At 30.6% G+C, this 13,112-nt stretch overlaps 1 protein-coding gene across 1 annotated transcript; it reads left to right on the plus strand.

The window, feature by feature from the left end:
- Positions 1–805: 805 nt before the first annotated feature.
- Positions 806–7,357, plus strand: LOC118054247 (protein NRT1/ PTR FAMILY 5.4). The gene is made up of 5 exons (XM_035065739.2): positions 806–964; positions 1,076–1,293; positions 1,578–1,829; positions 2,288–2,559; positions 6,296–7,357. The coding sequence occupies exons 1-5, from the start codon at positions 850–852 to the stop codon at positions 7,134–7,136; spliced, it is 1,698 nt and encodes a 565-aa protein (XP_034921630.1). The 5' UTR covers positions 806–849; the 3' UTR covers positions 7,137–7,357.
- Positions 7,358–13,112: the final 5,755 nt, after the last annotated feature.

The raw sequence follows: 13,112 nt of genomic DNA on the forward strand, positions 1-13,112 counted from the left end.
ATATAAATTTTACAAATGGTATGGTGGTTTGAGTTTTTCATATAAATGTGATGAGGTAACATAAAAGTAACGAGTAATTTGAGCAATTAAAACATAATTTTAAAATAAAACCCATTTATAAGTCTAACTAATCTTATAAGATGTATTTTTCATAGTTGCAATCCTCAAATCAGCATGTTAGGTTAGTTAGAAACCTGACTGATCTGCATCTAAGTTGAGAAAAAAAAAAAACTTAAATATCCTCATTAAAAATATAAATTAATTTGCTAACTTAGTTAACTTGATTTGATTAATCAAAGTCCGTATGGTGTGATGATAAAGGGCTTGAGATCTGTATAATAGATCTCGAGTTCGAGTAAGGATATACATTTTTTATAAGAATCTGGGACAGTCGAAGTTTTACTTGTTTACCTGAATTTAAAAAGTGCACTTTTTGGGAGATGAAGTTTCCTCGAATAAAAAAAAAACTGATTAATCTTTAATTTATTAATTTATCTTATTATTAAAATAATTTTATTATTCGAGTCAGGTTGGTAGAAATTAACCCTGTAAATTCATAATCTAGGCCTTTCCATGGATAGAGTTTTGCAATTATGGCATTTTTGAAGTTTTTCTTAATAATTACTAATGCTAAAAATTATTTTGGATTGCATGGTGTTCTCACCTAACCACGGGAACCAATCTCTTTCCAGCTGTTGAAATGTCACTCTCTTGATATTTTCTGAGATCAAATGGACTGTCCAAGTCTGCCTTCCTCTTGACGACAATAAATTTTTTTCAAAAAAAAATTCTATAAATACTCAAGAAATTAGCCTTTCAAACCATGCCCAAAAATTCTTACAACCTTCCATGGATATCGTCGTTGCTCCAATCATGACTCGGAATGGTCAGGAAGAGACCAAGGTCGTCTCTACCCTGCGAAAACCCACCAAAGGTGGCTGGAATTCTGCCATCTTCATTATCTGTAAGCTAAAAACTTCATCATCATCGTTTATTTTTCTTTGAACAAAAATTCTTCTTCTTTTAACGCTGTTCTAAAGAGTTGAAACTTTCATTTCATCATGTATGGCTGTAGTTGTTGAGGTGAGTCTGAGGTTTGCCTACTATGGTTTGGCTGGTAACCTCATAACATACCTCACAAATGATCTTCATCAGTCGACTTCCACAGCCATCAAGAATGTCAACGCATGGGTTGGTGTATCAGCAATCTTCCCCATCTTCGGAGCAATTGTAGCCGACTCTTTACTTGGCCGCTTCAAGACCATCCTTCTCGCCTCCGCCATTTACTTCCTCGTATGTTCACTGGCTACCATTTTTAACTCCCCTTCCTTCGTAACTTGTTATGGTAATTCTGAAGATATCCTGGTGCCTAACAGCTCCTGCAAAATCTAACTGTTCCTTCCCCAGAAGAACTCAGAACCTAGCCATAATGTGTGAAGCACACCCTCTGGCTAACTTGACTGAACTTGTTTTTGAGATTTTTTTTTCTTTGTGATGTTCATCTACTTACAACTACAAAGACTCTGCAGTACTTGACTTTTTGTTGATAATTCTGCTCGAATGAATTTAAATCACAGGGGATGATTCTGTTGACCTTATCGGTCTCGGTAATTCCTATGCGTTACCGTGAGGCTGTGTTCTTTATTGCTCTCTACATACTAGCTGTTGGTGAAGGCGGGCACAAGCCATGTGTGCAGACCTTTGCAGCGGATCAGTTTGATGAGGAGAAGCCAGAGGAGAAGGCGGCCAAGAGTTCATTCTTCAATTGGTGGTACTTAGGTATAGTGGCTGGCGGATCTTCTGCTGTCCTGTTGGTCATTTACATTCAGGTAAACCGGGCTTTGTATTATTTCCCAATTTTCCGATGGAAATGAGAGTAACACTTCACTTCTTATACCACAGCTGTTAAACCCGGCTTCACTAAGTGGTTTGATTCAAAACACGGCTCGAGGCAAGTTTAAAAAATAAAAAGAGTTGATTTAACATGACACATAATCAACTCAACAAGTCAACACGAGATCCAATCAAAACTTAAATTATTTAAATAAAAAAAAATATAGTTTTAACTTGAAAATTTAAAATAATTTTGTTTTAATTGAATCGGGTTAACCTTAACTAACCCATGACCTAATACTTTAAGTTGGGTCATGGACCAGACCGAGTCTTCATTGCTATGCTTTTTACCCATGACCCAATACTTGATACTCAAACGCATTAATGTTAAGAAATTATGTGGCATTGATGAACGTGGAATGTAATATTGAAATTGTGATGATGTGATGAATAGGACAATGTGGGATGGACAGCAGGATTTGGAATGCTGACAGGAGCGTTAGGGGTGGCATTGTTTATATTCTTAGCAGGAATTAAGAGATACAGGAAACAAGCTCCAGTGAAAAGCCCTTTCACCATGGTGGCACAAGTATTTGTGGCAGCCATGAGGAAGCGGCGCGTGATCGAGACTCACCAAGGTTTGGGCATTTGTTATGAGGCAGTAGGGACTGACGTGGAAGGTCGACCCGGCAACAGTCGAACTTTGGCTGCCACAAATCAATACAGGTATCAGTCAATTCAAAAGGCAAGCATATAGTGTAAAAGTCTCCTCTTATCTTCGATGGCCATGTTGAAATGAAGAACAAGGGGGTTAATGGTTAGTATTGGTCGGGGTCATATCAATGAACATTGCTGCCTCTTAATGGGTTTGCCTAGTGTTAGATTCGTTGGCCTAAAAATGCTCACTCAAGGTGCAGGCATCAATTTTATTTGGATTTTCTGAGAAAAAGTGCTGTTTGGTATGCAAGAAAATGCAACCATGCAAAGCATCTTAGAGATTCGCTGCCTCCACAATAACTCTCTGTTCACACTTCAGACCCTAGACAAGCATAGTAATTTCTTCAAGACTAAGCCTCTGTTATTCAAAAACTTGAGGTTTCTGGGAACAGAATTTTATTTAACAACTTAAATTCAGTAAATCCTCTAGTTTTAAGAATCTAAAACTAAGTTTAAAGAAACTTTAAGCTCTGATCTGTTAATTTGCTTTAATGGTGAGGAACAGAGGGTGGCATGGGCTCCCTGAAACTCTAGCACATCAAGAATAGCTGTAAATTATATCCTCTATACCTGTTTTATCCTGGACAGGACAAGTCCTGTCAAGATCATCAGTGCACTGCTTCCTTTTTCTGTTCAACAGAATCAAGCCATGTTCAATAAAGAATGTTAACTTTTATTTTTAAGGTAGATTAATCGAGTCTTTTTGCTTTGCTTTCTCTTGAATAGAATCAGTTAAGCCATACTTCAGCCAAAATCATTAACAACTTTTCTTTCTCCGAGGAACAATCTTTGCTTTCTTGAAAAAAGAATGGAATCCAACCTGCTATCAAATCACTGATAGCTTTCTTGCTTTCAGGTAGCATCAAGATTTCCCCCCCTACTTTCCAGGTGGCTCCAGGTCATCAATTTCTTTTTTCTTTGCTTTCTCTCAACTCTCGAGTAGAAAAGTCTAACCTTCTCCTGAAACCATATCTTCCACATCAGAAAGAGGGGCCTAGCTTAGTTTTGGTGATAATTATTAAGTATTTCTCTAAAAGCAGTGGGTTTTTCCACTTTGCAAGAATCAACTTTTATCATTTCACATATTAATAAATGGGTGGCGCAAAATTTTATGTTTTTTAATTTAATTTCTACACCTTTTTTTCAACAATTTAGTTTTAATTAAAAATCAATTAATTTTGATTTCTTATAAAAAAACGAGATTGAAAAAAAAGAATCAAAATGAAAAACACATCAAACATTGAAGGCATACCATAAATTTCACAAAATATACACTTTAGTTCTTAAACTTTAGTGCCTCAATGTTTTTCTAATTCAATTTTAGTATAAAAGTTTATTTTTGTTATTTTTAAGTTCTTGGTTGAGAGAGGATAGAGAAAGAGGTCATTGAATTCCAGCATTGAAAAGAAAAAAGTGTCGTTGACACCGATTTAAACCACCAAAATGGACAATATTTTTGTTCGATGATTTCATTTAATAAAAGAAGTTTATATTAGGTATTTTTGTGCTTTTAAATTTCATGAAAAAAATATATATGAACTCAGGTTTATTTTGGTTTTTGGGGCGGTGTTTTGAGTCATGGATAAGTTTATCACGGTTTTTGTGGTGTTTTAAGTCAAAATAAGTTTTTTAAAAAAGGCTTTTGCTTAAAAACAATTTAAGTCCTGATTTCTCAGCCACCGTAGTGGTCGTAATCTGGACAAATCTGACGACACATCATATGATTTTTTTTCAAAAAAATTAGGGTGAATGACATGTTATTTGTTCTAGTTGCAAACAAAAAAATTAACGGCCCAATCATGTGGGACCTTAACAAGATAGGCCAAGCGAGCTAGCCTAGTATGCTAGGCACATTAGCGTCTGACTTTTTTTTTTTTTTTCTAATTATTTTTTAAAATTAATGATTTTTTTTATGGTTTTTTCTCTAATTGTTTTAATTTATATTTAAATTAGTATCCTTCTCTTTTTCATTTTGTTTGGGAAGCATTTATTAAATAATTATTATTTTTTTAATTATGTATTTAAATTTAAAGAGTTTTTTTATTTTTTTATAATTTTATTTTTATTTTTATACGAATAAATTTTATTTTAAAAAATAAAAAAATATTTTCAAATATTTAACCTGCATTAAAACACGGATGACATGACTAGTGATAATTGTATCAAGTATCAAGTCCATGTTAGGTGGTTAACTGAGGTGACGTTGTAGGCTTTTTAATGATAAGATGTTGTTATGAAAAAAAATTACAAATTAACCAAAACTAAAGCAGAGAAAATATTATAATATTTTTATTATTCATCCTCTCACAATTGAACATGGATTGTAATGGTATTTTAAAAAAAAAAATATTTTGATTTTAAAATTTTTTGTTTACATGATTGGGCTATTTTAAGCATACGATTGAACCCAATTGCTTTTTGTTTTTTTGGAAGTAAATGTTGAATTAAAAAAAAAAACTAAATTGAAAAACATATGTAACTTAGCGATAATTTTGAAATTTGTGTCTTAATTTTTTAAATTATATTTTTATTTATAGTTAATGATTTTTTTTTTCATTTACTTACACAATAGTTTGTAATTTATTTAATTTTTTATGATTTTTTTGCATAAAAAACACGTTGAAAAATTATACATGTTCAATTTTTTTATCTTGTATTGGTATTTTTAATTTTTTATTCTTATGATTTTTTATTTTCAATTTCACCCTTTAATCCAAGGTGATGGTGTGTTATTTTTTTTTTCATTATGGTTTTTTTTCTTTTTTCTTTTTTTAAATTTTAATTTTTTTATCAATACATTTTTTTATATTTATGCTTTAATTAATACCACTTCTCTGTTATTTGTTATTTTTTTTTAACTTTTTTTCAATAGAAATTATTTTTTAATTATATTAGGTGTGTTTAATTTTTTTAAGAGATTATTATGATTCATTTGTAAATGTTTTATTATTTTAAATAGATTAAATATTTATTTTTTATGATATTTTTAATATATACAGTCTTGCATAATTTTGTTTTTCCTTCATTTTATTCTATAAATTTTATATGTGTGTGAATTTTTTTACAAACTGATTTTAATAAACAAAATCATTAAACATAACCATATAAATGACTCTTTTTTTGCTTTTGAATAAAGGGTTTTTTTTTTCATGTTATCTTGGTCACTTTATATATATATATTCTTGTTTGATATCATTTTTTTTTCAAAATAATTCAAATAAAGCTAGTTTATTTAGTTTCATCAGAACTATAACCCGAGTTATTAGATTTCTCAACTTTTTTTTAAACATGATTGGGGTGCCTAAATATTTTACATAAAAAATCAGATGTGCAAATACAAATATAGTAAAAACTAAAACAACATTATTTTGGAAAAAAAAAATTTAAAAATTAAACATTACTTCAATTTTAATAAAGTGATGAGTCAATTCACCAGGTAACCCATGTTTGATCAATTAACTTTCCAGGAAGTTCCAAAGCAAGCCTGGCTGAGCTTGACCCTTGATTAGTGGGTCATTGTATCAACATGTCAGGTCACCTAGAGTTGTCTTGTTAACATTTAACTATAACACTAAAATAAAGAAAATATCATAATCAATGACATGCTGGGATTAGGTTTATAATAGGAAAAAAAAGTATGGATAAGCAAATCTATGAAATCATATTTTTTAGTTGGGGAGAAATTAAGCATGTCATTTATATCCATTATTCATAGACTAGCGTTCATTACATGGTGAACTTTCAGGTTCTTGGACAAGGCCATGATCATTGACAATTTGGATGCCTCAAGCAAGCCAAGAAACCCTTGGCGTTTATGCTCACTCAACCAGGTGGAAGAAGTGAAGCTTGTGCTGCGCCTCCTCCCCATCTGGTTAAGTTGCTTCATGTTCACGGCGGTATTAGTTCAAACACACACTCTTTTCATCAAGCAAGGCAGCACAATGATCAGATCAATAGGACCAAACTTCCAAGTTCCACCAGCATCATTCCAAAGCCTCGTAGGCCTCACGATCCTCTTTACCATTCCGATCTATGACCGCATCTTCGTCCCTGCGGCAAGAAAATTAACCGGACACCGCTCTGGTATAACTATGCTACAACGGATTGGCATTGGCCTGTTCCTGTCTATAGTTGAAATGGTAGTAGCAGCTCAAGTGGAGGCTAAAAGGGTTGGCCTCGCAAGAGAGCACGGTCTGATGGACACCCCAAAAGCAACAATCCCGATGAGTGTCTGGTGGATACTCCCACAGTACATGATCAGCGGAATATCAGATGTGTTCACTGTCGTCGGATTGCAGGAACTGTTCTACGATCAAATGCCGGAATCGATGAGAAGCCTCGGAGCTGCAGCCCATATAAGTGTGATCGGAGTTGGGAGCTTTATCAACACTGCTATTATAACTGCGGTGCAGGCCATTACAGCCAGGTCCACTGGCATTTTACTTGGTGACAATCTAAACCGTGCCCATGTTGACTACTTCTACTGGGTGATGGCAGCTTTGAGTGCTTTAAATTTTTGTGTTTACTTGTGGATTGCTAGTGGTTTTGTGTACAAAAAAGTTGAAGGTGAGGAGGAACCACGATAGAGCAGGGGATTGGGCTTGGACATGTAGATGCAAAAACACGAGGTTATATTTGCAACATTTAAGCATAAATTATTAGAGAAAGTAATTAAGTAAATCACTTTTTTTTTCATTATAAAATTTATATTTCAGTAGCTTTTTTTAATGAGTTGAGTCGTAACACAATGTAGGTTCAATAAGGTCACGTATTTATGTTTAATAAAATCATCAATTGAAGTATTTAATTATTTACTTATTATTAAAATGAGTTGATTATTAAAGTCATTATTAAATTTTGAATTATTTAATGACCTTAATAAAAAAAAATAAGCTTCAATAAATAATTTTAAAAATACTTTATCAGTTTAATGACCTTAAAAAATTAAAAATAAATAGTAATCAGTGAAACAAAATGTAATAATTTAATATTGTGTCCCCAAATATTATTTAGATTTGCCAAAACCCGTCCCGGCCCGCTCGTATTGGGCTAAATGGTCATACATTTTACTTGGGCTTCTCCACAAATTGAAGTCCATATTATTAACTCAGCATGGGATCGCGTTTGGACTCCATAACAAAAGGACCATGGGAAAAGGGATAAAACTCAAAAAGGTCCCTAATATTTAGGAGTTTTTGGTTGTGTCCCCAGACATTTTTTGTCAGAATTCTCAATCAAGTCTCGCCATGTATATCTAATAATATGAACTTGAACTTTCATTGAAGAAAAGAAACAACGCTGTTTTTTAAGGAGCTCGATGTTTCTCATTGAAAATCCGTGAGAAGTTTGGATGAGAAATTAAATCGAGAATTGTTTAATACTTAGGCGATTTAAGTTCTTTGATTGGATTTAGAGTTTAAATATTTTTTTGTAACCAAATTTATTTAAATCAAAATATGCGAAATTCTGATAGAATCAATGCTAAATAACCTTCAATAATGATTCATAATTATTATATGGATTGATAAAGTTTAGACTTTTGAGGGTATCATTTTCGTGCTTTTTTTTATTTTGCTTTTATAAAAGTAATAATTTTTTTTTTGATAACCTGGATATCCTCATATCCTATTTAAATGGTGAGATTATTTCGTTCGAGGTTCGTGGTGTCTCTTTTTTGATAAATGTGTTTTTTAAATATCAAACTTGTATTTTCATCCTTACAAGAATATAGCGATGCTTTAACCGCTAGATCAACATTTTATTGGTTTGTAGTAATAATATTAAACTATAGATCCACTTATTACTATTTATTTTTAATTTTTTAAAGAGCATGAAGTTGACTTTAAATATTTTAAACTAAATAGAAGGTAAGCAAAATAGATATTTGATATTTTATCAGCTGCGGCGTCATCAACTAATAATTCCTAATTCTTATAACAGCTAAAAAAAATACATTTTTTTTAGAACATTGTTCAGGTAAACATTAATTATCCTTATTATGTAGCAATTGTTGGAGCTAAGGAGTAATCTCAGTGTGTTGTTGGTATTGTAATAGTTTTTGGGTGACAATTTAAAAAAAAACTATAAATTATAGTTTTTTTAACTAATATTTTTTAAAAAAAAGTTTTAGTTGGATTTATATAAAATTATATTTTATATTAATTAACCAAGTATTTTATAGCAATTATGTGATTAAAACAAAACACGAAATGCATATTAATGTTCATAGTCATATTTTTTTATATTTTTCAGCCGTTGTTGTTTTTTACTAGAATTGAATTTTAGGAAATTAGTTTCAATGAATTATAGTTATTAGTTTTGATTTGTGAATTGTTCTAAAATTAGTTTTTACAGGAGGTTATATTAATCAAAGTTGATAGATATAATTGGATAGAAAGGATTAACTAAAACCATTATAAAATAAGAAGGATTAAATTACAGAATTAATTAATTAATTACATAATTCTTACCGCTGCAATAATTAAAAGATGCGTTTATACTTATTCCAAAAGGCATTTTTTTCTTGGAAACCAGAGGGTAAATTATGATTAGGTCCCTATTGTGTTTCGTGATTTTGTATGTCTCTCCTACTTTTAATGTCATAAATTAGACCATTGATCACTTGAGTTGATGATTAAAAACCATAAGAATGACTAAATTACAAAATAAAATATAGAAACACAAGGCTTCAATATCGAGGGTTTTAAACTAAATTAATTAGTTAATTATTTTGTTAAGAATATAGGGATTAAATGATAGCTTAGTGTAAATTAGTTCCGTCTTGACTTCTGACCTATAAAAGGATTGGGTCACCAAGTCAATCATTATTTTTTTTCATCACAACAATATTAATTTATTTTAAAATATTAAATTTTTATATTGATCCGATTTAATTTAAATTATATTTAGAAACTATTAATAAATATTATGATAATTTTTATTTTTTTCAACTATAAATAAAAAATAATTTAATTAGTCAAATTGTTTATACTTTTTCTACTTAATCTTATACATACTTACGTTTGAAACTTTAATTATATAAAAGTTAAAAATAACATATTTTTTATTTAATTTATATATAAAAATCCATCTAGTTTTAATCTAATATTTTTTTAAAAAAAACCTGTTTTCTTACTATCATAACTAAAATTCTACTGACTATCACAATATCAAACACATACTTAATTAGATTAACCCAAACATGTTTGTTTAATAATTATGAACCAAAATAAATATCAAACAAGCAATTATTTAGCAGGAGGACACCATCACATGAATTATTAGTGCCTTACTGGCACCTGAAGACAACACATCCTGCATGGGATTTTGGAGCGCTCGGACCGCGTCGTTCCGAAGTCGGTGCCTCCCTTCGAAGCAACTGCAGTTTTCTACTACCTTTGCTTTTTAAAAATATATTTTTCTTACAGATATATTAAAATATTTTTTAACCCCCTCAAAATCCTTCCCATGCACGAAAAATGCAGGGAATCTCACATTGATCAAGAAAGCAGTAAACAAAATAGAAGATCATCCCGTACGAAGTGAAAGGTCAGAAAATAAGCAAATAAAATCCCACAAAAACAAGATCCTTGATACCATGAAGATACTTCGAATTTCTAAATAGCAGTGACACAGGGATTCCATGGATACGAATAAGTTCATAGTTAATTAAACAAATCCCACAACGAGGAAGAAGATAAGAGCACATGATTTGGCACTGGAGAGTGATGGCACCAGATCTCCCATGGTGATTTGGTGGGTTCGTGCCCCCACCTCCCTTCTTCTGGGTTTTATCTGCTAGCCATTTTGTGGATCTTAATGCTAGTTAGAACTGTACATGCTCTGGTTCTTTGGAACTTCAAATAAAAAAAAATGTTGCAGCTGTCTACCAAGAATATTGCGATAATTTCTTTTCACTCAAGAAATAATGTGATGTTGTTTTTTCCTGGTTATTGTTTTCATCATGATTTCATCCAATTATCCCATGTTATCAGGATTAGATTTTCATGTTTCTTGGAAGAAATCTCATGAGTAATATCTAAAAGAAAAATGTGATTTGAATTCGAAATTGATTTAGGTTTTAATTAGTTCGTTGCCATGGTGATTCTTAGCATCAAATCACTTTATTAATTGAACAATTATCGCAATTTTCATTAACTATTTTATCAATTAAATTAATTGACACCGATTTTTAATGTAATTTGCGTGTTAATTAGTTAAACTAGAATAAATGGGGAAAAAACGTGTAAGAAAGAAAGATGAAAATCAATAATAATAAAATCAATAATATTGGGCATCATTTTGAGACAAAAAAAAATCAATAATAATAAAAATAAAATAGACATGTCTGATTGTATTTTTTTATTATTTTAAAATTGTATTAGAGATAAATTTATTTATATTCTCATCTTCATTTCTTTGAAAAAATACAATCAAATATATATATGTGTGTCTTTTATCTCTATTTTTTTTGTTATAAAATTTTATATTGTCGTTTCTATTTTTTAATAAAACACAACCAAATATTTTATATTTATTTTTTATTTGGGTTATGAAACACTAGCCAAAGCATAATATTTTATATCTCTAAAGATGATTAGCTTTGGTGATGGTATCTAATTAGCATGTTTTCTTGTATTTCTTTTTAAGTTTGCCCATAATTAGGTGGCCCTTCGCTGTCGATCTCTGCTTTGGTGGATTTCCATATTTTATCAGCAAAAAAGTTTGGTATAAAAAAAATATGTTATCTGATAGAAATACAAACACAACCTTAACAGATACGAAACAAGATAACAATCAGCCCATTATTCAGTGATCTCCTCGAAAGCAACCAAGATCTTACGACGGCCCTGAGTAGCAAATCTGCGGTGGAATAATGAAAATATTCATGATGATTTTGACCTAAAACCTGGTATTCTAAATTCGGTGGACGGTCCAACAGGTTGCATGGTTAGAAGTCTCATCTCATGCTGGGTTGTAATTGGATATCATAAGCACCACCAATTAAAATCATATTATATTCCTTGAGATTTTATTTTTTTTGGATCTATAGTTAGGTCGAGATTTGCTTAGGCTTGATATAGAAGTTTTCATGTCTTCCTTGGAAATATATAGTTTTTAATGAATAATGCTAATTTCATGAACCACTCAAAGAAAATTTATGCAGTCCATTCATTGAATAAAACTTATTAGGTAAAATTAGAGTCACTTTTTTGAATTAATAACATTGATATACTTTTTTTAATTTTTTCTAGTGTGGAACTCAGACCAACTCCTTTTAAGGAATTATCTGGCTTTGCAGTTTTTTTAAAAGATTTATATTTTTAGTTTTAAAATAATAATTTTTTAGTATTTTTTTATCATTTTGATATATCATTATTAAAAATATAAAAAAATTATTTTAATATATTTTTTTTTAAAAAATAATATTTACCATTATCTCAATCATATTCTAGATGTAAAACAGGTATGTCAAAGTTATTGTACTGAATTGACTGCTTTTAATTCATTTCCCTTCATTTTGTTTCTTTCAAACTTCAAGTGCTCCTTACTTATCAATGTTTTATCTTTTACTTGTATAACCAATGTTTTTTACAATCAGATATTTTTTAGGATAGTCAAAAAATAATAAAATTAATATGTTAAATCCATGATATGTATAGTATTTATAAAAAATTTTAGCTCAGCCTATATATTCAACTCATTTCAAGTTTAAAAAATAAATAAATCCAGTTTATATTTTATAAAATATCAAAATTTATATTATATATAATTACGGGTCAATCAAAACCCCCCACCTATTATATCCATGAAGACATGCTTATCCATGGTCAAATCCACGACTAATTAATTTGTACACCAAACAACACACAACAAGACAAGATACAATGTCCCAACAACAAAAAAAAACCTAAAAATTAATTAATTCCCATGGATCAGAATAAAATGTGAAGTTTCAATTGCCAAATTCAATTTTTATTTTATTTTTTACCTAGTAATCCTCACATGTTATTGTTAATAGAATCAATTCAGACGATCCTATCCACAAAGAAATCTAAGTTTTGAGGTTGCCCTCTTTGAAAAAATGGCAAATTAGGGTCGAATGCTGCTATTGGCTAAAAAAAAAATATTTCATTGCTGTAGCACGTCATGCACGTCCATGGCACCCTCAAACCGTACCTTAGCTTGTGATTGAAAAGGTCAAGTAGGGGGGCCCTCCTAATCACAATTATTAAACCTTATTCAAGCTGCCACTCGTTGTGAGTGCTGTGTTATGACTCGAATAGGTTAACCGACATAACTTGATAGATTAAAAAAAAAAAATTAAAGAACAAAAAGAAGTTATTTTTTAAAAAACAAATCAATGGATTTTAAGTGTGTCATGAGTTGTTTGACTGAAAAAAATGTAGTGAAATTTAATTTAATTTATTAAACTTGACCTGGGTTAGAAAATAGATCAACGAGTTGGCCTGGTTAACTCGTTATGTCACGTTGAGTTGCTTGAATAGTTATCTTAAAAGCTCAATCGAAAGGGTCAAAATTTGAAAAATTATTATAATGAG

This window comes from Populus alba, chromosome 3 (genome assembly GCF_005239225.2).
Source record: "Populus alba chromosome 3, ASM523922v2, whole genome shotgun sequence".
Taxonomy (NCBI): Eukaryota; Viridiplantae; Streptophyta; class Magnoliopsida; order Malpighiales; family Salicaceae; genus Populus; species Populus alba.